The sequence below is a fragment of the Hemicordylus capensis genome, chromosome 17 (genome assembly GCF_027244095.1).
Source record: "Hemicordylus capensis ecotype Gifberg chromosome 17, rHemCap1.1.pri, whole genome shotgun sequence".
Classification (NCBI taxonomy): domain Eukaryota; kingdom Metazoa; phylum Chordata; class Lepidosauria; order Squamata; family Cordylidae; genus Hemicordylus; species Hemicordylus capensis.
Genome location: NC_069673.1, coordinates 10,205,598 through 10,232,161, shown reverse-complemented (window position 1 = coordinate 10,232,161; position 26,564 = coordinate 10,205,598). Strand labels below are relative to the sequence as shown.

General features: G+C 46.2%; 2 protein-coding genes across 6 annotated transcripts in view; one reads left to right on the top strand and one right to left on the bottom strand.

The window, feature by feature from the left end:
- TBC1D13 (TBC1 domain family member 13) overlaps positions 1 to 15,454 on the bottom strand; it is a 31,327-nt gene extending 15,873 nt beyond the window's left edge. The window contains exons 1-4 of one of the 2 annotated variants that reach the window (XM_053281846.1): positions 15,399 to 15,454; positions 7,321 to 7,394; positions 2,141 to 2,181; positions 1,638 to 1,699 (exon numbers count right to left, since the gene is read on the bottom strand). In XM_053281846.1, coding sequence (XP_053137821.1) covers positions 1,638 to 1,699; positions 2,141 to 2,181; positions 7,321 to 7,394; positions 15,399 to 15,418 — 197 coding nt within the window. In that variant the 5' untranslated portion in view covers positions 15,419 to 15,454. Of the gene's footprint in view, positions 1 to 1,637; positions 1,700 to 2,140; positions 2,182 to 7,320; positions 7,395 to 11,943; positions 12,085 to 15,398 lie in introns of those variants that run through there. The other variant, XM_053281845.1, reaches the window with a different exon arrangement.
- Positions 12,156 to 26,564, top strand: part of ZER1 (zyg-11 related cell cycle regulator) — a 38,684-nt gene continuing 24,275 nt past the window's right edge. The window contains exons 1-6 of one of the 4 annotated variants that reach the window (XM_053281841.1): positions 12,156 to 12,283; positions 15,767 to 15,898; positions 18,060 to 18,281; positions 22,757 to 23,065; positions 24,591 to 24,741; positions 25,879 to 26,309. In XM_053281841.1, coding sequence (XP_053137816.1) covers positions 18,154 to 18,281; positions 22,757 to 23,065; positions 24,591 to 24,741; positions 25,879 to 26,309 — 1,019 coding nt within the window. In that variant the 5' untranslated portion in view covers positions 12,156 to 12,283; positions 15,767 to 15,898; positions 18,060 to 18,153. Of the gene's footprint in view, positions 12,541 to 15,766; positions 15,899 to 18,059; positions 18,282 to 22,756; positions 23,066 to 24,590; positions 24,742 to 25,878; positions 26,310 to 26,564 lie in introns of those variants that run through there. The other 3 variants (XM_053281842.1, XM_053281840.1, XM_053281843.1) reach the window with 3 other exon arrangements.

The following is a 26,564-nucleotide window of genomic DNA, read 5'->3' as shown; positions in this document are numbered from 1 at the left end:
CAGGAAGGCGCCTCTCCCAGCCCTACTTGGAGATGCTGCCAGGGATGGAACATGGGACCTCCTGCGTGCAAAGCAGACGCTCTGCTGCTGAACAATGGCCCCATCCCCATCTGGAATGACGCTGCCTTATACTGGGTCAGACCCTTGGCCCACGTAGCTCAGGATTGCCTACACTGACTGGCAGCAGCTCTCCCAAGGTTTCAAGCAAACGTCTGACCCTGAAGATGCTGCCAGGGGTTGGACCTGGGACCTTCTGCGTGCAAAGGAGATGCTCTGTCACTGAGCTTGCCTGAGTGAGGCAAGCACTTAACGCATGGGTACAGAGGGGCATAGCCAGTGGGCATACTGATGTGGTGGGTGTGTGCCTAGCCAGTACACTCCTGCTCCTTGTGATCAGTGAATACGGAAGACAACCTATTAAGAGGAACACAGGAAGCTGCCTTATACTGAGTCAGACCCTTGGTCCATCTGGCTCAGTACTGTCTACACAGACAGGCAGCGGCATCGCCGAGGTTACAGGCAGGAGTCTCTCTCAGCCCCATCTGGAAGTGCCAGGGAGGGAACTTGGCACTTGTAATATCAAGGCAATACAATCCCACATATGTAACATATGTGTAGGGAGCAAGCTTAAACTGAGTCTTCTGCATGCAAGCAAGCAGATGGCCCCATCCCCTAAGAGGAATATCTTACAGTGTACACACATGTTGTCTCCCATAAAAATGCAAACCAGGGCAGATCCTGCTTAGCAAAGGGGGCAACTCATGCTTGCCACCACAAGACCAGCTCTCCTTCCATTCTGTTAGAAGCTCACACCACAAGCAAGATGCAGCAGTGCGCCAGGAAGAAAGCAGGTTGGCCAAAACATCAGTGTCATTTAGTTTCCTGGGCAAGATTCAAAAGGCTGTTTTTGGTTTATTGAGCCCTAAGTTAGGAGAGGGCTGACGGCCGTCCCTTCTAATCAGAAGGGTCCCCCCACCCCCGTTAAATTCTCTTACACTCTATACTGTCTGCAAGAATTGCTATACCGTAGTGAGGTTTTAGCGATATGCATTACAGCTAATTAACAGATTAACAAGAGGGGAAATTAACAAGATTCTCAGAACAGTCACCCGAGCCATAAGAGGATACAGTCATGTGATGCTATTTTGCTCGACTTCAGAGACTCTGCCCTAAAGCAGTTTGGATATTTTAAAAGAAAAGCAGGATCAAAACATTCTAAATTAAAACAGATCTATAGAATAGTGCAGCAATGATTGCAGGAGAAGAGCCAGTGCGACGTGGCCATTATGTAAGGGACACTCAAGCTTCAACAACAGGAGTGATTATCTGCTAACTGGGCAAAGAGGCACCTTTTTAACGTGGTGATTCTCTTTATTTAGCAGGGGGAGAGTAACTGGCCCTATCCACCCTCAGCACAGTACCTCCAGTGACTGTTGCTGGTGTCTGTCATGTTTCTTTTTAGAATGTGAGCCCTTTGGGGACAGGGTTCCATCTTATTTATTTGTTTGCTATTTCTCTGCGTAAACCGCCCTGAGCCATTTTTTTGGAAGGATTTGACAGAAATCAATTTTATTATCATCATCATCATCTGTACTGCATGAAAAGGAAAAGGCAGGCTACAGAAGAAGGAGATTCACCTCTGTTTCTTCAATAGGGCGCTCCATAAGGCTCTCTCCACAGGCAGATAGTTCAACAGAATCTGTGCAGGGTTAGACACATACAAGCACATTATTCTTGAGCAAAGTATGCAGGAAAACCCTAAGGAAAACCCAGTTGTGTGTATGAGGCCAAAGCTTCAATTTCCCATCTGTAGAAAGGGCTTGCTACAAAAGACCAAATATAGGATATAGGAGTTTCCCATATTCTTGGAAACACACCAGTGGGGATTCGAACCAACAGCCTCCTGCTCTCTAAGGCAGGTTGCTTCACCTCTGTGCCATGAGGTCCTTCTTACTTTAAGAGATTATTGATTTTATCACTTTGCGCTCACGACTTTCTGTGAAGCTACATCATAAAAGCCGTTTCTCAATATAACAAGGTGTTTAATCACCACCACATCTCCGAGCGTTTACAAAATACTGTACAAAGAGGTACACTCAGGATGTGAAGGGAACCCTCCCCTCCAGAAAGAAACACCCACCTTCCAGCAGAGGCAGCGCAATCCACCTTCAAAAGGAATCCCTGTGGGAAAGTAACATACATATATTAAGTTAAACCAGTGAGTGTGGATTCATCTCTTGTTTTCAGCCGATTCATCTTACAGGGATATTGTAAATATAAAATGGAATTAAAACTCTGAACTCTTAGGAGAAAGGGTAGGATTCAAAAGGCAATCAACAGAGACTGACTTCAAGTTTCCTGTTCAGTTTTTAGAAGACAAATGGATCACAACCGGCTCAAGAGGCCCTTAAAGAAAAGATTGGGGAAAGATCCATATTTAGTACGGTGGCCTTAAGCTACTTGTGTGGAAGAAGGTTCTACTGAAGATGATCTAACTGCCCAGTAATGTATTTTATCCTTTCTGTAATAGATCTATTTCCTGCCTTGAAAGCTTTTTAAACAAGGCAGGAAATTAATAGATTACAGAAATGATAAAATAGGTGGCAGCGCGTACGTGCATGCATGCACACACACTTTAGAAATGACACATCAAAAAGTAAAATCCTACCCAAAAACCTGTGAGATCCACCCTAAAAAAGAACAAACCAGGAGCAGTAGAACAATCAACCATCAAACACCCCAGCAAATAAAGCCATTTTAACCCAACACCTAAAGTCAATGCCATATCTCTGGGGTATTCCAGATATAAGGCATGAACACAGGTAACATCTTACCTGTGAATGCCACCTGCCTAACCTCAGAAGACAGAGGCACTCAGCACAGGTCGCCCTCAGAAGATGACCACAGAGAGGAAACAGGGAGCAAGTTACATTCACCATATGAAAGTAGCCACTACTCAGGCCCTGACTAAAATTTATTTGGCTCTGGGAGCCAGCCTCGACCTTGCAGCATAGAGCAATTTTTCTTTGGATCTAGAAGCCAGACAACGGACACTTGACCAAATTACTGTACTTGGTGATGGGCATTGTGAAGGGGGAGGGTCATAGGGCTTCTCTTAATCCCCTTTACAAGTAACATGGAATAGAAACTAAAGACTTTATTAAGTAATCCAACCTTTGAACATCCTTGTCTAGGCCTACGGCCACTCAGCAAAATCATGGCCGTGATAACATGTGAACCAGTGGAGACTTCATTCATAGCCACTATGCCAGGGCTTAAGACCATAGGAAGCTGCCTTCTACTGAGTCAGACCCTTGGTCCATCTAGCTCAACATTGTCTACCCAGACTGGCAGCGGCTTCTCGAAGGCTGCAGGCAGCGGTTTCTCTCAGCCCTTCCTGGAGATGCCAGGGAGGGAACCTTCTGCATGCAAGTATGCAGCAAACGGAAGTATTTTTTCACACAACGCATAATCAGTTTGTGGAATTCTCTGCCAAAAGATGTGGTGACAGCCAACAACCTGGAAGGCTTGCAGAGGGCTTTGGATAACTTCATGGAGGAGAGGTCTACCAACAGCTACTAGCCAGAGGGCTATAGGCCACCTCCAGTCTCAAAGGCTGGATGCCTCTGAGTACCAGTTGCAGGGGAGTAACAGCAGGAGAGAGGGCATGTCCTCAACTCCTGCCTGTAGACTTCCAGTGGCACCTGGTGGGCCACTGTGTGAAACACGATGCTGGACTAGATGGGCCTTGGGCCTGATCCAGCAGGGCTGTTCTTATGTTCTATGTTCTAAGTATCCAGGTGCTCTTCTCAGAGCGGCCCCATCCCTTAAGGGGAATATCTTACAGCACTCACACATGCAGTCTCCCATTCAGATGCAACCAGGGTGGACCCTGCTTAGCAAAGGAGACAATTCATGCTTCTTACCACAAATCCAGCTCTCCTCCTGCTCACATCCCTGGAGCTATGGTGCCTAGGAATCTAACAGTGGTGCCTAAACTAGGATATTCAGAGGCAGAGTCATTTATTAAAATCTCTCTGTCCCCGGCAGCCCAGCTTCTGTGCCAAGTGCATTACTTGTAAAAAAGATAAGGAGAATCCCCTTTGCCCACTCACCACCACACACAACGCCCATCATGAAGTCCAGTAATTCTGTCAAGTATCTACTGCCTGGCCTCTGAATTTTTGGTCTGGCAGCAGACCATCCAAAATGGCTGCTGATAGCCAGTGTTGTCAATACTTGCACTGTGCTGCAATAGTTTTGCTGTTAATTTTTTTTTTTAATACTACTCTTCAGGGCAGTGTGCATGGCCCCCACTTTCATCCTCACAACCACCCTGCAAGGTAGGTTAGGCTGACCTAGAGTCACCAAGAGAACTTCACAGCTAAGCAGGGGGTTCACACCTGGGTCACAGTTGAAGTCCAAAACTCTAGTCACTATACCACACTCCTCAGACACAAATAATTAAAGTTCAGGACAAGGAGCATTTCCCCATCAAAGAAGCAGAGAAGAAGCTTAGCACAAGGGAATTTACACGCTTGCAAGAAATCATGTTAAACATTTACAGAAGTAGTAACTCAGTGACGGTAAGAGTGGCCTTTAACACAGCCAGTGGCAAATTTTGGAAGCTTACTCAGAGGATTTAAAGATTTCCTGTCAATTCACTGCTGGGAATTCACTGCTTCCCTCCACTGGTAGAGAGAAAACATTAACAGTAGCAAATAACTGACAATGGCCAATATTATTACCCATATTTACCCGAATAGAAGACGACCCTGAATTTAGGACTCCCCACTTTCAAAAAGAGAGGCTAAATACAAGTTATACCTGTATTACCCAAAAGGAATAGCACTCTTAATTTAAGACAACACCCCCCCACCCCCCAACTTCTAGTATCAAAGAACTTGGAAAAAAACCTAGTCTTGAATTCAAGTAAATCCAGTATTCAGAACATTTATATATACATATATACTTTATATATTATTTTCAATTAATTTTCTCTATCAAAAAGTTCTCAACGTAGTTTACACTGCAAAATAAAGTTTCTGTCCTTGAGACTGAGAGGGGCTCAATCTAAAACCAAGACACCAGCGAGACACCACCTAACAGCCACTAAAAAGAAAGAAAAGAAAGATACTGTGCTGAAATAAACACACAGCGGCCGTGTACACAGGTTTTTAGAACACACAGACTCGTGAAAACAGGAAGTGGCCATCCTCTTCTCAAAATATATTACTTACAGCGCAGATTAGTTAAGATTAAAGCACTGGAAGCAACGGACAGCACAACTTTGGCCCTCCTGAAGATGATGGACTACAACTCCCATCATCCCTGGAGATAAGGAGAGCTGGTCTTGTGGTAGCAACCATGAGTTGTCCCCTTTGCTAAGCTAAGGCCCAATCGGGTTTGCATTGAGATGGGCGACTACATGTCAGCACTGAAATATATTCCCCTTAGGGGATGGGGCCGGTGATCAGGTGGAAGAGCATCTGCTTGTATGCAGAGGGTTCAATCCCTGGCAGCATCTCCAGATAGGGCTGGGAGAGGCTCCTGCCTGAAAACTTGGAGCCGCTACCAGTCAGTGCTGACAATACTGAGCGAGGTGGACCAATGGCCTGACTTGATACAAGGCAACTTTCTGTGTTCCTATGACTATTGGCGTCTGCAACAGGGGATGATGGGCGCTGTAGTCCAAACATAGCTGGAGGGTCAAAGGAGTGTGGGAATTAGGGGATCATGGGAAAGATTCATGGGAAAGAGGCTCCTGCAGCTACAGATTTTCTGACCGGTTGTTAAGTTCAGGCTAAATGCCTGTTAAATAAAATGAAGTAACTCTTTTCAAGCTAATAGTCTCTCTCTTTTTAAACTGTAAGCTACTTTCATGGCCCATCATGAGGGGAGGAACAGCCTATAAATGCCATAAATACAACCAAGAAGGAATTGTACAGCTGCAGAGTCACTTTCCATGAGGCAATCGCACCCCAAACCAAACCTCACAGCTGGAAGCAAGCCCAAATAATGTTTCAAGTCCCTGGAGAAACTGCTGTCTTTTGCAGCAGTGTTCAACAGGGTGGTAATTTCATCCTAATAAAATTGAGTACTGTATTGTGGATACTGGGGGTGGAAACGGTGTTTTAAGAAGCGCGACTACTGAAGGACCCTGTCTCCAGCCCTCTGATCTTCAGGCCCAACAGACAAGGTACCGATCATTGATTTCCTGCATCGTTTTGGCCCTTTGCGTTGTGTCGACGCTTCCTGGAAGTTTTCACATTTTATTCTACATCTGTGACATTGAGCCCTTTCTCACGAGCAGTGAGAAAGGGAAGGGCGGCTAGTGGGGAGGACGCCTTAAAAAGCTTACTTCCTTACAGATGACCGAGGACTCCCTCTTCAGTGAGCGGATCGTCCGCCCAAACGACTACCGGCTGCTGCCAGTAGCTCGGAGGGTTGGGGTGCTGGGACACATCGCCCTGAACCTCAGAGCTCCCATAATGCACTGTGCAAGTGCGCAGTGCATTATGGGGATCCCTCCCCTCCTTCGAAGCAGCCGCAGCTGGCAAATGATCACAGAAACGGAGTTAGGAGAGTTTCTCCTAGCCTCTTTAGCGGGTGGCCGCGGAGGTGGGTTTGCTGCTGAGGTGCCACCGGGATTGGGCCCGATCCCAGCGGTACATGCGCAGAGGCAAAACTGGGCTGGGCTTCCTTAGCCCGGTTTTGCCTGAGCGTGTGAATAGCTTTATTTACAAAGCTGGACTCCTTAAAAACAACAACACAGCAACAAAAATCAAAGCTGTTTTGCAAGAACACACTCTCCACGGATTTGAGTGCACACCATCTGTATATGCAGGGCACCAGCGTGCCTCACTGTTGGCATGTGAGAGCCGGGGGCAGCACCCCTCATTGTTGGCATGCATGAGTCAGGGAGATGCCCTAGAACAGCACTCGCCCCGATTCTCCACACTGGAGAGGTTAAACCTCAATAGGCTAATCTTTTAGCCAAAAAGGAGGCCAGAACCCTACTGTGCAAAGTTATCTTGTACATCAGCATGCAGTTCTCTGGCTGCCTCAGTATCTACAGCCCCAGGGCATGGCTCAACGGAGCATGCAGATGATTATCGCTGACCCAGTGACAGGTTTTTAGCGAGACGCGACTGCCGCCAGAATACTGCTTTCCACTCCGAGCGAAGCAGCATTTTTAACAGGATAAATCAGTTGCAACTCGCCGCTTGCCAGGAGGTAGCAACACAGCCTCCTGCCTGAGCAATGAAACCTGACCCACACCACTCCCCGTAATAGCAAGCATTCAACCCAGTCGCTTACCGCTAAAGCAGAGTTCACGGAGCTTCTGCAGCAGAATCTTGGGTTCGCCTAAGATGTCCTGGAAATCGGCAATCCTAGAAGACGGGAGCATGACAGAGAGGAATCTTAAGTGCTTGGCAAAGGAACATCGTCCTGGGGAAGCGCATCTGCTTTGCACGCAGAAGGCCCTAGGTTCTATCCCTGGCAGAGCTTCCAGGCATGGCTGGGAAATGTCCATCTGAAACCCCAAAGAGCTGTTGCCAGTCAGTGTAGACAATACTGAGCTAGCCAGACCAATGGCCTGACTCAGTAGGAGGCAGTTTCCTATCTTTTAGGGGATAGGGCCAGAGCCGAGTGGAAAAACATCTGCTTTGCACGCAGAAGGTCCCAGGTTTACTCCCTGGTAGCAACTCTATGTAGGGCTGGGAAAGGGTCCTACCGGATATCTTGGAAAGCTGCTGCCAGTCAGTGTAGACAATACTGATCTAGCTGGACCAAAGGTCTGACTCGCTATAAGGAAGCTTCCTATGACAAATGTGTAGAACACCAGGAAGATGGGCAAGGGGATGTCCTTTTCACCCCAACAATCCAACTATATTCCCACCTCAATTAAGAGTCGCTCTTATGCAGCACATTTATGGGTTAGGCCAGGCATAAGGGTTCTTTCCAGCCCAACTCTCACCGTGGGACAGAGTCCAGGCTTGGATGGTGCTCAAGACTCCAGTTTGCTGTTTCAAGGGCACTCAAAACCGAGTCAAGCCCTTGGTAAACAGCCAGAAAAATATGCTGCTCAGATAAGGGCTTTTATCAGAACAAAAAAGCAAAGGCAGTAGCAGGCAGCCCACACGAACTAACTGCCATGTGCAGCAACCGACAACCACAGTTTCTGCCCTTCTCGCCCACGGCGCTGCAGTTTCTTAAAGCTAATACGGCATGGCCACAGGCGGGAAGTTGATCTGAAGAACTTCAGGAAGAATCTGAAAGCGGCTTAGCTTCACAGGCCAAGGAGTCGGAATGGCATACAAGTAGCCGTTCTCCTGCACTGTTACTTAGGAACAGCCTATGTGCACAAGAAACGAAGGGCAGCCTGACCCTCCTGTGGCTTAAGATTCTGGCGGCTTTCCTTTGGTACATTCACACTGAGCTTGGAAAGGCTCCTCACCGGTATTCTCAGAGGTTGTCGACTGCAGCTCCCAGCACCCCCAGCTGCAATGCCCTTCGGCTTGGGATGATGGGAACTGTAGTCAACAATATCTGGGGACTCCTGTTAGAAGGAACACTGCTTCCGGCTCTTAAACAAGTACTGAAAGGCAACCTCCAGAACTGCTTCAGCACCAGAAAACAGACGTGGACACGTCCTGTAGAAGGAACCCGTTCAGGTCAGCCAGATCAGAAGTTTGTAGCTAGCCAGGCTCCTTGTCTCTCCCTCCCTAGGCTTCGGCAAATTAGCGGCCAATATCCATCGGCAGCTTCAACCAAACCAAATGGAGCTTCCATGATTAAAGGCAGTGTAGCTGACTGCTGGGTGGTGGGGCATAACTGCAGGCTATTACAGCACACCCTGATTGTGGGGTTCCTGGACATGCAAAACTGGCCACTGCAGGCAATTTGCTCAGTGGTCTAATTCAGCAAGGCAATTCCTATTCCTGACATTCCTAGGGGACAAGCTTCCCAGCATTGAGCAAAAATAGTAAGATTTTGCGAAGCCATGGAGCATGTAGGCAGCATATAAATGCAAGTTAGCTGATGCAAGTCAGTACGGCAGAGGTCCCCATCGTATTTGTTATTTCTCTGTGTAAACCACCTTGAGCCATTTTTGGAAGAGCTCTTAGAAATCATATTATTATTATTATTATTATTATTATTATTATTATTCGACCCCACCCCCAGATGTTGCTAGACTATAACGCCAGAGCAGCCAAAGAATTGCTCTGGATGACGGGTGTTGTAGCCCAGCAACATCTAGGAGACCCAGAGTTGATAATCCCTAGAGTCGTGAACAGTTCAGAACTAGTTAATTTCACAGTTTAGAAGGTACAGGAGAGGCTTAGTTTTTTAAAACAAGAAGCGGTTGTCAAGGCTGCTTCAGAGTCACACCCGTTGACCTGTCCGTTGCTTCTTCCTCGTTCCATATGTGGTTCCTCCATTCATGCACAAGAGACACTTTTAGCAAGTTCTTCCCTTTGTTCTTTCTAGGGCCACAGCACAACAGATCCCAGGGTTAAACATGGGAACACCACACCCTTCGAGGCCTGTCACAGACAGCTGCTTTGTACTCTCAGCATATAAAGGGGAAGAACAACCTGAAAAATCATCCAAAACAGGAAGAAGGGATTGCTGGACGTGGGGGAGAGATTCTTAAACCCTCATTCCTTCCTTCCTGCTGTAGATACAGAGCCCTGACAAGCAAAACGGACATCAGCGATAGTGTACACAGCTGGAAGCAAGCCCACAAAAATGTTTTAAGCCCCTGGATAAACTGCTGCCTTTTGCAGCAGAGTTCAAGAGGGTGGTCATTTCATCCTAATAAAATTGAGTATTGTGGATCTTGGGGGTGGGGGGCACCTGGGTTTTAAGAAGCATGAGGGAAAGTTGTCTGACCTAGAAGGGTGCTTCATGGGGTCAATGTGCTATTTAAACACAGGCCATGACAAATTTTCATTTGGTTCTAGGAGCCAGTCCAAAAATTTGACAGCTGGGCAATGGAGCCTTGACATAATTACCAGAATCCGTGATGGACATTATGTGCGAGTGCACATAAATGGGCTTTTCTTTATCCCCTTTACAAGTAATACACTTGGAATGGAAATGGGGCTGCTTGGGGCAAAGAAAGATTTTATTCGATAACTGCCTCTAAATATCCTAGTCTAGGTGCCATGGTTCAATTTTAGGGACCATGGCTCCCCGGCACCTGGGATTTGTTAAGTCCTAATTTAAATGGATGGTTTTTTAAAACTTCTCCTGTACAGTACCTTTCCACTTTCAATTTCTTTACCTACTGAGCATCAGATCTAGACCAAGGAGACCAGAGTTCAAGTCTCCACTCAACCACGAAATTTACACTAAGCAACTCTGGACCAGTTCTCTCTCCGTCTCTATCAACTCTCTCAGACGGGTACTACCTTGCAAGATTGTTGTCAGGACAGAATGAGATAACATCACAGACAGCATGGACAGCTCCATAAAGGAAGAGCTGGCAATATAGCTGCCGTTAATGTTAACTGCCCTGAAAATATACCATAATATACCAAACCCCTGCTAACTTGGCAAAGAGGCACCTGTTAATGTGGTGATTCTCTTTATTTAGCAGGGGGAGAGTAATTGGTCCTCTCCACCCCCAGCACAGGACCTCCAGTGACTGTTGATGGTGTCTATCTGATGTTTCTTTTTAGATTGTGAGCCCTTTGAGGACAAGCAGCCATCCTATTTATTTATTATTTCTCTTTATAAACCGCCCTGAGCAATTTTTGGTAGGGTGGTATAGAAATCGAATAAAAACAAACAAACAAACAAACAAGAGGGTGAGAGGTATATGCGGTTTCTCATGGGAGAGAAGTTTACAAGTCAATCTATTACAATCAATCTATCTATTAAATCAATCTATTAAATCAATCTATTAAATCAATCTATTAAATCAATCTATTAAATCAATCTATTAAATCAATCTATTAGAAAAATCAAAAGGCAGAGGAAAGAGCAATGAATGATGATCCCGAGGGGCACCCAATTATTCCAGGAAAAGCCTAATTAAAATGTTATACATAGGAATAACCATTTTTTAAAATTAAAAATGGTGAACCACCCAGGGACCTTTTGGTATGGGGCTGTGTCTTCCATGTATATAGTACCTAGAAACGTACTCCATACGTAAAATAAATAAGAGTCTCAAAAGACACATTTATTCACCCAAGCTGTTTAAACTAGACTTACGGGTTTCAAATGGTTTTTTTTAAGGTTCTGATTTCCATTTTAAGTGGTTTTAGGTTGCTGTAAAGCCCCCCAGAGACAGAGGTTTGGGGCAGTGGGTGTTCAAATATAATAAATAGATAAATAAACAACAGAGGGGAAAACTTAGACGGGGAGGAAGGCAGGCAAGAGGAACACACAACTGCCCAGGGACCTTTTTTTTTGAGGGGGGGGTTATGGGGCAGCATATCAATGTACTAAGCAAAATAGATAGATAGATAGATAGATAGATAGATAGATAGATAGATAGATAGATAGATAGATAGGGGTGGGGGAAGGAGAGAGAGAAAGAGTGTGTGAAAATAAAGAAAACCCTCAAGAGTCAGAAAAGGAGAGCAAGTGCGGGGGGAGGGAAGAAAGAGGGGGGAAAGGACTCTTGTATAAAAATTATCAGCAAGACCCAGGGTAGTGGAAGGGGAGAAGAGAAAACTCGGCTTCTGGTTTCCTAACGGGTGGGGGAGGGGACCGGGGGAATAGAAAGGGGGAGGGATTAAAAATAAATAAAGTGGGGCCCCCACCCCTATGCAGGCAAGAGAAAAATGGAGGGAGGAGGCTCCTAGGGGGTCTCACAGAGCGGAAAGGATAAGAAGCCTGGAGAACACTTCAAGCCAGCCCCCCCCCGCATGACTGCAAATGCTGCCCCCCCCACCACCCCAATCCCCTCCCCCTCCGCCCCACCTGCTCTTGTGGAGACTCGACATGATGAGGAGGCTGCTGGGCGGGTGGGGGTGGACGGTGGAGCCTTCCCTGGCGGCGGCGGGCGGGCTCGGCCGCCCGCTCTCCTCCTTCCTCTCCGGCTCTCCTCACAGGACTGCCAGCCGCTGCTAACCCGACATGACGACGACTCGCTCCCCGCTTCTTCGGCGGAGGAGGGGCGGCAATAAATGCGAGGGAGGCGGAGGAGGAGGAGCCGCCGCTTGACAGGCCCGGCCTCCTCCTCCAGGCCGCCCCGAGCGAGGAGGCTGCCCTGAGGAACCAGGCCTCGCCTCGCCTCAGAGTTGTCCCGCCTTGTGGAACGGTGTGGTTTTTGTTCCTGGATTTAAACCGTTAGAAAGCGCGGCTCGCAGCAGTGCCTTATTATTATCATCATTAATAGCATTGTTGGACCAGGGAGACCCGAGTTCAAATCCCCCTTCAGCCATGAGACTGGCTGGGTGACTCTGGGCCAGTCACGTCTCTCTCAGCCTGGCCTACTTCACAGGGTTGTTGTGAGGAGAAACCTAAGTATGTAGTACACCACTCTGGGCTCCTTGGAGGAAGAGCAGGATATAAAATGTAAAAACAAATAAATAAATAATAGTGGTAGTGGTAGCAATGGCTGACAGACTAAATATAGACAAAGCCAGAACCAAAGTAATATCCAAAAAAAAAAATATTGAAAGGTATTCTATTATGACAGGTAATCTATTGTTATTAATTCTTGTTTACATAGTCGAACAGGTCTTATTGACCGGTTTGTTTTATCCAGACGTCGAGCCCTTCCCAAGGACCTGGGATGCCAGAATTTTGTATCAATATGGTTGCTATAGGTATTGCCACAAAATATAGGCTGTCCTCAGTAAAGTTGTTTATTACTACTACTACTTCTCTTGTTATACTGAAGCACTGCCCACATTGTGGGCCGCGACTGTTCCCTTTCTCCTACCTTTCCAATTTCTAAAATGTCTTAAATTTACTCATGAGTAGTTTACTCCTACTTAAGTCATGACCAGAGCAGGGTTGGTCCCCTGTCACAGGGATTCCCAGATATGGTTGACTACAACTCCCATCATCCCAACCAAAGGCCGCTGTGGATTGGGATGTTGGGAGTTGTAGTCCACAGCCTCTGAGAATCCCTCTGACAGGGAATATTGGTCATGACTAAATGGTGTTGAAAATTTCTGCGGGGCTACTCTCCCAGACTATGGGGAAATACCTATATCGGGCAGCAGCGATATAGGAAGATGCTGAAAGGCATCATCTCAGACTGTGCGGGAGGAGGCAATGGTCAACCCCTCCTGTATTCTACCAAAGACAACCACAGGGCTCTGTGGGCACCAGGAGTCAACACCGACTCGGCACACTTTACTTTTATTCACAACTTAAATTTAAAAAGTTAAAAAGCACAGCCACAGAGCAGTGCTTTATAATAATACATTACTACTAGCAGTAGTAGTTCTGACTAGTAGTAGTTGGAATTACTACTACTACTAGTAGTAGTAGTTAACATACTAAGTCATGTCCAGAGTAGGGTTCCCTGTAACAGGGATACCCAGATAATGTTGACTACAACTCCCATCATCCCCAGCCAGAGGCCACTGCAGCTTGGGATGCTGGGAGTTGTAGTCTGCAACTTCTGAGAATCCCTCTGACAGGGAATATTGGTCATGACTAAACGGTGCCATTAATTTCAGCAGGGGCTACTCACAACAAGGGATGTGCACGGAACAATATTTGCATTCTGTTCCGGACTTGGAATAAGTGGTCGAGCCGGTTCCAGATGAATGAGCTTGGGACACTCAGAACGTTCCGAGCGCCTCTTCTGGCCTCTGTGCATGCACGGCAGCCATTTGTATGATGGTACTGAGCACGCAAATGGCTGTTGTGTGTGTGCAGAGGCCAGAAGAGCACCATTTAGGAGTCCAAAGTGGTGCTCAGAACACTCAAAACGTTCTTACTCGGAATGGGGCTGTTCCGTTCCAAGCTCGGAATAGGCCCTACATTTGAAGGAACTTCCTGAGCTCAGTACGTTCTGCGCATCCCTACTCAGTACTAATTTATTCAGCTGTCCGCCATCATTATTGTTTTATTAAGAAGCACTGACATCTATTGATATCGTATCTTTTTCGGCATTGTCTTGGTTGTGGTTTTGTATTTCACTGTGGATTGTATTTAAATAAAAAATTAAAATTATGAAAATTAATTCGAAAGTTATGGACACTCGCAGCCCACAATGTGGGTAGTGCTTCTGTATAATAAAAGTAATGATAACAATAAATAATAATTGATACCTGTTGATATTATTGATTTTTGATATTACCTTGGTTCTGGTTTTGTATATATTTTTGTCATTTTTACCTAATAAGTAAAAAGTGGACAAAAAGAGGAAGCATGCAGCCCACATGTTTTGTAATAATAATAGAAATAATAATAGTAATGTATTGAAACTGATTGATATGATTGATTTTTTAAATATTACCATGGTTCTGGTTTTGTATTTCTTTCTCTCTCTCTCTCTTTATTAATAAGTAAAAATGTTAACAAAAAGGAAAAACTTGCAACCCACAATTTGGGCAGTGGTTCTTTAAAATACTAATACTGGTAGTAGTAGATGTCATTGTCATTGATATAAATAACAACATCATTTATATTACTGTATTGATTTTTGATGCTACCTTTGATATTACCTTGGTTCTGATTTTTAAAAAGTTAGTGAGTAAAAAATTAAAAAGGGAAAACATGTCCATAATTTCCCCTTTAAAAAATTATGAATAGGTATTATTGATATTATTTAATTTTTATATCTTCTTGGTTCTTGTTTGCTTTGTTTTTCTTTTTTAATTACTAAATACAAAATTAAATAGACAAAAACACAATTAATAATAATAATAATGCATTGATGTCCACTGGTTTTTGATATGATATCCATTACTGATTTTGGCTATGTTGGCACCTTTTTGTTTTTTAAATTTTTAAATTAAATTTTAAATTAATTTAAATTAATTTTTAAATTAATAAATATAACATGAATTAATGAACTTAAATTTAATTAAGGAAACAATTAAAAAAGAAAACATGCAGTCCACACTTTGGGTATTGCTTCTGAATAATAAGTATTAGTATTTTTGATATGTATTGACATTATTTATATTTGATCCTGTCTTAATTCTTGTTTTGTTTTTGTCATTTTTAATATTAATAAATAGTTAACAAAGACAAAATTAAGAACAAAATGTGGGCCATGGTTCTTTCATTACTATTAGTTACATTTGATATTGTATTGGTTCCATTTTGTTAATCTTTTTGGATTTTTAAAAATATATAACAAACAAACAACAACAACAGAAACACAGAGCCCACAATTTGGGCAGTGCTTCTCCCCAATTATAATTTAAAATATAATGTAATAGCTTGTGGTTGAGTTCTAGACTCACCCAGTCCAGGCCACCCCCATTCTGTTGGCTCTGTAGAAAGCCCCTGGATCACTTCTCCCCACTCTGGGATCTGCGTCCCAAAGCTGTCAATCCTGCATGCTCTTTTATTAATAATGTTATCCCTTACTAAGGAAGGGAGCAGTGTTCCCTCTAACAGGGGTTCCCAAATGTTGTTAACTACAACTCCCATAATCCCCAAGCAAAAGCCATTGCAGCTGGGGATTCTGGGAGTTGTAGTCAACAACATCTGGGAATCCCTGTTAGAGGGAACACTGGAGGGGAGGGCCTGTGTTATTTTAAAAAGTGTTTGTACATATTTTATGTGTAAAATTCTCAGCATTTTCCTTCTCTGTTTTTATTAATTTTAGAGTGAGCAATTGTACAAAAACAGTAAAGAGGCCTTCTGCATCTTAAAAGACTAACAGATTTCTTGTGGCAAAATTATTTATGGACTACAGCCCACTTTCTCCAATGCACAAAGTGTTATCCTCAGTTAACAGGTAAAACTGGAAATCCAAAATGTGTTCTATCCTATAAAGCAGACCTGCTCAACTTTGCACCCCCCAGCTGTTTTTGGACTACAGCTCCCATAATCCCCAGCCACAGTGGCCAATAGCCAGGGATTATGGGAGTTGTAGGCCAACAGCTGCAGGAGGGCCAAAGTTGAGCAGCCCTGCTATAAAGTGTTTACTAGAAGTGCGTGTTTTCTTTGAAATACATTGCCATCATTAAAGGGTGCTGTATTTGAAATTATCCATCTATTGCAAAAAGAACTGGCCAAATGCTATATGGAGCTAGCCAGGCCAGCTTTAGGGTTTTTGGTTCACTAGGCCAGGGGTTCCCAACCGGTGGTACTCCAGACATTGCCAAACTACAACTGCCATCATCCCCAGCTATAGTTTATTGTGGCTGGGGTGATGGGGGTTCAGCAACATCTGGAGTACCACTGGTTGGGAAAAGTATGACTTTGACTGGTCTAGGCAAAGTATGACTTTGGCATCCTGCCCGCCACGCATTGAGTTAATGAAATATAATGTAATTTACAGAACATTCTTTTAATTGGATGTTGAGGGCGCCAAAGTCATACTTGAGGGCTGCTTAGCAGACTGGCCAGCTCTGGGAGTCAGACATTCCTAACTCTGGAATATTCTCAGGTTGCTGTGCCAAATAGGGTTGCCAACATTTCATTGCCATAATGAGGGACCCAAGTTTGTGGGGGCTGGCTGGGGGGTGTATGCAGTGGTAATCAAGAGCCTGAGTATCATTGCCGTATATGTAATTGAATTATATGCTATTGAATAAATGAGGGACAAAAGCTGTCCCTATAGAGACCAACGTTTCATCCCTGCAATGAGGGACATCCTGTGTAATGAGGGACAGTTGGCAACCCTAGTGCCAAAAGCCTCTGCAAAACAGACGCCTGTCTTGTGGCACCTTGAAGACTATCAGATTTGTTGTGGTATAAGCTTTCACGGACTGGATTACATTTCATCAGATGCATGATTACTATCATAAATAAAATATCTCCCCAAGTTCCAAAGCAGGATTACTCTGATTACCTTCCAAATGTGGTTCTTCTCCAAACCCCTGACATTGGTGTTTATATATATATATAAAACCTGCCCATACATAGGAACTGTCTCTAAGACATCCCTAGATAGGCTGATTGAATTCCACGATGATCCAATTAATCTAATTGATTGAGATAAAGCCTAACAGAGGAGATAAAGTGTATAGAGCAACATCTCAGCTCCATTCAGCTGCACAAAACAAGTTTTCATACCCTTCAACTAGAACTATTTCATGTAATATTTACCCTCTTTAAGGGGACAAAGTGCACCTATTGTCTCACCCTCAACCTGCCTGTTGTCCCACTCTATACAGTATATCAGTTACACATTTATTAGGTAAGTAGGTAACAGCTTACCTAGCTGACTGATACAGATCTCGTGATGGCTGTGATCCGAAGTCACACAATTCAATGCAGAGTGTTTACTCACAAGTAAGTGTGCAGAGAAATCATCAGTAAATGGGGGATGAGGGCGGAGAGATAGTATGGATGTCTCTAAACCTACTTTATTTCGTGACTAAGGCAAGATTTCAACCAAGTGATGCTCTTAGCCACTGCACTACCAGAGGTGTTGTTAGGTACTTAAAAGACCTGAGACCTGCCTAAGACATAACCCTCCTTCTGATTATTAAATTCAATCATTACCCTCTCCCCAAGAATAATTTGGCATTTAAAGAACAACTCTAAAAATAATTGGTAGGCACAGAGGTGTGGCTCACAGTTCTTACTGCACCTTCACCTTTTTGTTTTGCTTTATTAACATAACAGCTGGTCACATCCAAGTTAAGGACAGAAGGTTCTGACTGTGGAGGTTCTTTTTACCACCACCCACAGGGCAGGCCTGCCTGCGTTTTGTACAACCAGGGATTCCTAGGGAAGGGACCATCTTATTTATTTACTTTCTTTTTCTGTGGCAACCGCTTTGAGAACTTCTTTTGAAACGCGGTATAAAAAAATATTAGCAGCAGCAGGTGCTATCCATGATCATGGAGAAAGGGGGGTGCCTTAAGGTGGGGAGAGAAAGAAAGAAGAGAGGGTAGGTCTTCTCAGCCGCGGGGGAACTCTTATTCACACGGCCTTTGTTTCCGCAGGGAACTGGTTTCCTCTTCGCCTGGGAGGGAGGGAAGACCGGCCGCCGGAAGTGACGCGTGGATTTGTTGACAGCGGCTGCTGCTGTTGCTTCTGATGCTGGTGCCGGAGACGGAGGGCAGGGGGAGCGGACCCCGGTGGGAACTTGGGACTCTTCCCTCCGGAACCAACCGCAGCCCGGACACCACCTCGCTCAGGGAGCCGGGCAGCCAGGTGAGTGAGCGGTGAGTGGATGGAGGAAGAGGGATCCGCAGCGAGGGCTGAGGCAGGGGGTCTCCACTCCAGGCTCTTCTCCAGGGCTCCACCCCGCTGCAGGTGGGTGGGAGAGGAGGCTGGCACCCACCCCTTGCACTGGCAGCCTGAAACCTGCTCACGGAGAAAGGAAGAAATGGAATCTCAGCCTCATCAAGGTCCACCTGTGGAGGCCAGGGCAGCTCAGGCTCCAGAGCTGCTGCAGGGAGCTTGGGGACCCAGGTGAGGCTTCCTGGTACTGAGTCACAAGCTTGGTTTGTCTAGCTCAGCATTGTCTACACCGGCTGGCACTGGCTCTCAATGTTTCAGGCAGGGGACTTTCCCAGCCCTACCTGGAGATGCCGGCTCAGAGCCTGCTGGGAGGTTGTGCATGCATGTGCTCTCTCCCTGCGCCTAAGCTATGACTCATTTGCAGTCGCTGTGCACCTTGTGCTGAGTCAGGGCATTGGTCCGTCCTGCTCAGTCTCGTCTGCACGGACTGGCAGCAGGGGTCTGCCAAAAGCTGCTGACGACTGAACTTGTTTTACTTAATTCCTAGGCGGGAATTGGGTCTTGGCAATTCCTAGTTTACATTGCAGGGGGTGCCAGTCATGCCAGTGGGCACTGAGCCAGTTGTTTCAGACCTATTCTGAAGTCAAAGTTGTTGTGTGTTTTTTTAAAAAGCATTATCAAACACCTTATCTCTACATGCCTGCATGTTCAGAGAACAATTTTTTAATGGGGTGACTAACAAAGTATATTATTAATAATAGCAGTAGCAATATAAATGTGTATATATAGCTTTTCAACAAAAGCTCTGAAAGTTATATAGGAAGAAAATGGATAAGTTGTTTCCGTGTCCCCAAAGGGCTCACAATCTAAAAAAAAACATGAGTTAGACACCAGCAACAACCACAGAAGGGATGCTGTGCTGGGCTTGGGTAGGGACAATTGCTCTCCCCCTGCTAATTAGATGAGTATCACCACTTTAAGAAGTACTTTTTTGCTTAGTTAGCAGAGATTGCATACGACTTACTTTCTAAAGCCATGTCTTCCAAGCTGTTTGCAGAATGTTTACCAAAAGTGATACAAGAAGGGAATTGGCTTATTGCTCCAGGAAGGGAATTTATCAAAACATTTTAGAGCATTGCTGCTCAGTTTTGGTCCTCCAGTTTCCATGATCCTCAACCACAGTGGCCAATAGGGATTATGGGAGTTATAGGCCAACAGCTGCAAGTTGAGCAGGCCTGATCTAGGGACATCTGGGCTGACACACTAATTACAGTGCGTAGATCTCACACCCATGCAGCAGGTGCATTCCAAGGGATTTATTAAACTTGTATCTTGCTCTTTGATGGAGCTTGCAGTGCAATCCAAGGAAAGGACCAGGACCACATGAGTGTCATTTCTGGAATGTTGCTTCAGTATCAGGTGCTCACAGACCTCTAGCACAGAATGCCTGGTAGATTCAATGCTAAGTATGGCTTGACGGCCTTACAGAGAGCTCCTGAATTAGGAGCACCTCCTTGCCACTGAAAAGATTCAAAGACAGATTCTGCCCCTGCTTAGCCTCAGCAATGTTGCAGCATCTGGTTCCACTCAATGTAGACAATTCTGAGGTGAGAACATAAGAAGCTGTCTTATACCGAGCCAGACCCTTGGTTCATCTAGCTCAGTATTTTCTACACTGACTGGCAGCAGCTCCCCAAGGCTTCAGGCAAGAGTCTCTCCCAGTCCTACCTGGAGATGCTACCAGAGACTGAACCTTCTGCATGCATAGCAGATGCTCTAGCACTGAGCTACAGCCTCATCTCTTTCAGGACTGCACAACTTTGGCCCTCCTGCAAATATCTGAATACAACTTCCATCATCCCTCACAATTGGCCATTGTGGAGGCTGGATCAAAGGTGTGCAGCCCTGCTTTTGATGGACCAATGGGCTGGTTCAGTAGAAGACAGCTTCCTATGTTCTTATGGTGCCTGCCATGTGCATTCTGGGGATAGCTTAGTGGAAGGCAGTCTTGAGTAACTTAAAAAAAAACCCCTACAACTCCCATCATCTCCAGTCTTCAGCCATTGTAGCTGGGGACGAAAGGAATTGTAGTCCAAAGGTAACAAGTTACCCAAGACTAGTGGCAGGGTACATGGTTTAGGTTGAGAGAAAGTAACTGGCCCAACGTCACCCAGTAAGGCGAGTGGGGATTTGAATCTGGTTCTCACAAGGCCAAGTCTGACATAGTAACCACCACTCCACCACACTGCCTCTTTGTAGGCTTTAGGCAGCAAAGCTGTTCCCACGATGCAGATTAATGCCATACCACCTGCAGATTAAGCAAAAAGGCACAGCTGCAGAGGCTGGTTGTAAAGTTGGTGACTTTACGAATATGACAAATATTTATATACCGCTTTTCAACATAAGTTCCCAAAGCGGTTTACATAGACATAAGCAAATAAATAAAAACCCTACACAATGGTGCATTTCTGAGCAATGAATATGCGTGCCTGAATTGAACCATCATCCTTAGAAGAATATCTTAAGGATATTATAGAACTGGAAAAGGTGCAGAAGAAGGCAACCAAGATGATCAGAGGCCTGGAGCACCTTCCTTATGAGCCAAAGCTGTAGGCTGGGGCTCTTTAGTTTGGAAAAGAGGCGACTATGGGGAGACATGATTGAGGTGTATAAAATTATATATGGATTAGAGATTGTGGATAGAGGGAAAATTTTCTCCCTCTCTCACAACATTAGAACCAGGGGCCATCCCATGAAACTGGAGGTTGGGAAATTTAGGACCGACAAAATGAATTACTTTTTCACACAATGCATAATCAGTCTATGGAATTCTCTGCCATGGGGTGTGGTGATGGCCACTAGCTTGGATGGCTTTAAAAGAGGCTTAGACAAATTCATGGAGGCCAGGTCTGTCCATGGCTACTAGTCTGAGGGCTATAGACCACCTCCAGCCTCAGAGGCAGGATGCCTCTGAATACCAGGATGCCTCTGAATACCAGGATGCCTCTGAATACCAGTTGCAGGGAAGCAACATCAGGAGAGAAGGCATGCCCTCACCTCTTGCCTGTGGGCATCTCAGAGGCATCTGGTGAGCAACTGTGTGTGAAGATGCCTCTGAGAGGCATCAGATTTAGACTGCAATACATCTTTTCAATTTTTTTTATTGTGTGTAAACCACTTTGAGAGCATGTTTGTTGAAAACTATTATGAATAATAATAATACAGCAGTGACACTATCTCATGCTGAGATGAATTAAATTGGTTTGTTGACAGCTGTTTGCTTTGAAATTCTACACTTGCAATGATCCACAGAGTGCATGAGCCGGGGGGACGAATGCTCATTGCGGTTTTTGACAAGGTCTGCACCCCTAGAGGTGGAAAATAGGTGATGGCATTGCGAGAGTTTCAGTTTTTGTTGTGTTCTCATGCTTTTATTGTCATAAAGATCCAGCCCTGCTGGATCAGGCCCAAGCATGCCGTTTCACGTGTGAAACTTTCACAGAGTCGCCCACCAGATGCCTCTGAGAAGCCCACAGGCAAGAGGTGAGGGCATGTTCTCTCTCCTGCTGTTGCTCCCCTGCAATTGGTATTTAGAGGCATCTTGCCTCTGAGGCAGTCTCTAGCCCCCAGACTGGTAGCCACTGATAGCCTTGTCCTTCATGAAAAGTGCAATAATGCTATTGCCTATTTTTCATCTCTAGAGGGGTGGACATTGCCAAAAGCTCTTATGAGCATTTGTCCCCTCTACTTATGCCCAAAAACTGTGCGCCTGACTCATGGACTAACAGGGATACCAGCTAGAATGACAGAGCATGTTGGTTTCCAGAATCTAGCCTGTGCTCAAACCAAAGTTCCTGTGTAGCCCTCCCTGGCTATTTGTCTGTGTAGTCTATCTCCTCCACCCCCGCTTCTTGGCTGAAGCTGAGTCTTGGCTGCTGTGGTGATCAATGAGAATTTTGCTTCGTAGCTGTGACTAGGAAGATTCTGCAGCTTAGAATAGTGCCACCACTAGCTGCACGGTCTCAAGCCCTGAGCTGGAAATAAAAGGGATTTAATATGTCTGAGGTTGGCACAGACTTTTTTAGAGAAGGAACAAGCAGCACCAGGAAGAAATATTGAACAATTAAAAGTGCTACCGAACAATTAAAAGTGCTCACCCCTAATCCAGGGGTTCTCAGACTTGGGTCCCCAGATGTTGTTGGACTACAACTCCCATAATTCTCAGCTACAGTGGGAAATGAACACAAGAACAGCTCTGCTGGATCAGGCCTAAGGCCCATCCCGTCCCGCCCATCCAGTCCAGCATCCTGTTTCACAGTCAGTAGTCAGTAGACTATACTGAGCTAGATGGACCAATGGTCTGACTCAGTATAAGGCAGCTTCCTATGTTACTATGAGGACTTCTGCCCCAACTCACTTTAAAACAGTGGCTTATCTATCTTTCTTTCACCCACAGCTGCCTTGATATTGCTGTAAGTCCAATCAGGAGCTTCCGTAGATCAAAAGGAAAGAATTCCAGAAAAGAAGCAGCAGCAGCAGCAGCTCTTGTCGGCCTCGCATTCCCCCTCTCCCTCATTCCCCCCCTTTTCCCCATTCACCGCTGCAAGATGGCTGCCGACAGCCCCGAGTCCCTGATGACCCTCTGTACAGATTATTGTCTTCACAACCTGGAGTGGACCCTCTGCTACCTGCTAGAAAACAAAGCACTCCATCTCCATCCAGACATTTTCCTGCCAAGTGAGATCTGTGACAGACTCGTCAATGAGTAAGTTAGCATCATGGTCATCAGGTGGGGGGTGCGGGCAGCCCTTTTGTGAGCTGAGGTGAGACGATGGCCTCAAGTGGCAGATTAGTGGACCACCAGTGGGGCGGTAATGCCTGCCGCCTTCAGTGCCTCAAACAAAAAGGAGGCATGGCTTGAGCTGTCAGGTTGGAATGGGCTAGAAAATGCAGTAAGAAAATAAGAACCACCCACTGGATCAGACCAGAGGTTTGTTCAGTCCAGCATCCTGTTTCCCGCACTGGCCAGTCAGATGCCTCCAGAATGCCCACCAGCAGTATGAAGCGGTTACCCCATGGTTTAACTCCCATCAACTGATAACCGTAGATAAAGTGCTTCTGTATATGGAGACTCTATTTCCAGCTACTCTGAGCTCTGTTCCCAACTTTCATGGTTAAGAGCTGTGGATAGACCAGGAATTTAACTAAATCTTTATAAGAACATTGCTATTTTTATTAATTTCTATACCCTTGCCAACAAAAAAAAACACAACTTCTTGGAGCAGTTGGGGTTAGCTGGGTCAGACCAAGATTCCAGGTTTTCCTGCATCCTCATTACAGTATGTATGTATGTATTTATTTATATTCAATTTCTATACCGCCCTTCCAAAAATGGCTCAGGGCAGTAGTGGCTGGCCAGATGTTTCCATAAGCCTGAAAAGGCAACAGCCCTCCCCTTCTTCTGCTTCTGAACTTCCAGGTTCATAGGAACATAGGAAACTGCCATATACTGAGTCAGACCATTGGTCTGTCTAGCTCAGTATTGTCTTCACAGGCTGGCAGCGACTTCTCCAAGGTTGCAGGCAGGAATCTCTCTCAGCCCTATCTTGGAGAACACAGGGAGGGAACTTGAAACCTTATGCTCTTTCCAGAGTGGCTTCATCCCCTGAGGGGAATATCTTCCAGTGCTCACACTCCTAGTCTCCCATTCATATGCAACCAGGGCAGACCTGCTTAGCTATGGGGACAAGTCATGCTTGCTACCACAAGACCAGCTCTCCTCTGGTTCCATTCTGTTGTGGTAGCTGATGACTAGACCCTCCCTCCTCGATCCTTTTGTCTAAGCTGCTTTCTACTGAGTCAGACCACTGTTCCGTCTAATTCAGTATTGGCTACCCTGACTGGCAGCAACTTTCCAAGATTTCTGGCAGCAGTCTTTGCTGCATGGAGATGCAGCCAGGGACTGGACCTGGGGTCTTTTGCGTTCAATGCAAAGCTCTATCAGTGGGCTACAGTGCTATCTGAGGGTTCAAATCTAGGGCTTCTTCAACTGGGGTCCCCAGATATTGTAGGACTACAAGTACCATAATCCCCAGTTACGTTTGTGGGGATGATGGCAGCTGTAGCCCAACATTTGGCTGACTTTGGGCCCAATGGTTTGAATCTGGACCCGGGAGACGTGGTTCCAGGTTCAAGCCCAGGTCTCCTGGGTCCCGACTCAAACAGCTGTCCACAGCCACGTGATGATTGCCTGGGTCCCATGGAAGCTTTGACTCCCATCTCTTGTGTAGATATATGGAGCTGGTGAACTCGGGGAGCATCCCTGAACACAGTGAGAGCTTCTTCAACCTGTTCTCAGACCCTCGGAGCACCAGGCTAGCGCGAATCCATCTGCAGGAGATCATCGTGCAGGACCAGGACCTGGAAGCGATTCGAAAGCAGGTATGGTGGTGCTGATCTACTAGTGCTCTATGCTGACACATTTACTACCAAACGCGGCGGGGGGTGGGGAGTGAGGGGAGAGAGTATGAGCCTGCTTTTAATCATCTTGGAAGGTGGGGAGATTAGGATTGTGGAGATGTAGCCATGAGGATAAAAAAGGGACATTTTTTGAGGAAGAAGTGCCCTTCCGCATTCTTCAGAACCTACTCCACCATAAATAGAGTGTTTATGTAGCACGGTGGTTCCCAACCTTGGGTGCCCAGATGTCGTCAGACTAGAACTCCCATCACCACCACCCCCTGGTTGTCGGACTACAGCTTCCACAGCCACAATAGCCCAAGGCCATTCCATGGTCAGGAACCCTGACATAGCACATTCTCAAGGACTTGGGGGGGGAGGTATCCTTTCCCCCAAAAAAGCCCTCCCACCAGTCAGCAGTACAAGACTCCCTGGAGCTGGGAAGGGCTACACTTCCCAGCACTCCATGCACCACCTTCCAAGATGTTTCTGTGTTCCTTAAAGGACACCACCCTTTGCCCCGCTCCAGTGCTGGGCCCAGCGAGTTCTGCACAGTGAAAATGGTCATCTCTGCCTGGTGTCAGGGGACTGTGCTGAGTCTTCAGCTGTTGCCGAAGCTTCACAGGGGCCCAATAAACAATTAGGTGGCCTCACTTAGAGTTTCCTGAGAGAGAAGGGTAGAGAGAGAAGGGTAGAGAGCCGGTGTAGTATAACCCTAACCCTCCTTCAGTTTCCACCAGTTGCCATTTCCCCCCGAATCAAAGATGACTCTAGATTTAGGACTGCCTTGTTTAAAAACACAGGTTAAGCCTGTATTTATCCAAAACGGAGAGGACTCTGAATTTAAGACAACCCCCTAATTTCCAACATCGGAGAACTTGGAAAATACCTAGTCTTGGATTTAGGTAAATACCTTTACTTGGGCGTACGCTCCTGTTCATAAGTGGCTACCTTAGTTATCCTATGATAACAATCGAGCAAGATGCCCCTACTCCCAATGGCCTCAAAAGCGGGGGGTGGGGGAGAGTGTCAAGAGGGGAGAAAGTGGCGTTTGGTGTCCCTGGGCACTGGGCCTCCACTGGCAGCCCTCCTTATAACCTGCTGGTCCCCACCTTCTAGGACCTTGTTGAGCTTTTCCTGACAAACTGCGACCGGCTGACGGCCAAGAGCCTCCAGACGCTGGCGAGCTTCAGCCCCACCCTGGTCTCCCTGAGCCTCTTCGGCTGCACCAACATTTTCTACAAGGAGGAGAACCCGGGGGGCTGTGAGGACGGCTTCAACCCAACCCGGCAGGTCTTGGTCAAGGACTTCACCTTTGAAGGCTTCCGCCGGCTGCGCTTCCTCAACCTGGGGCGGCTGACCGAGGGGGTGGACGTGGAGACCCTGCTGCGGCCCCTGGCCTGCCTCACGGCCCTCGACCTCTCCGGCATCCAGCTCAACGACATCCATTTCCTGACCCAGTGGAAGGACAGTTTGGCCTCCTTGGTGCTGTACAACATGGACCTCTGCGAGGAGCACATCCAGGCCATCGCCCAGCTCCGCAAGCTCAGGTCAGCCTTGCACCTTCCTGCCCCACCAGCCCTCGCTAGGGAAGCTTTTGCAAAAACTAGAAATGGGGCGGGGCGGGTGGTGGTGGCTGTGATCCATAATGCCATAAGTTTGCTATAACCATGCATGATGGTAGCTGGTCCTGTTGTGGCTTCGCCCAGAGTGGGCAGGTTGCAGTTAGTCAACCCGACCTTTTAACTGTACTTCCCCCAGCTCTGGAATGTCCCAGTGGGCATCCACTCCTTGATCTCCATTAC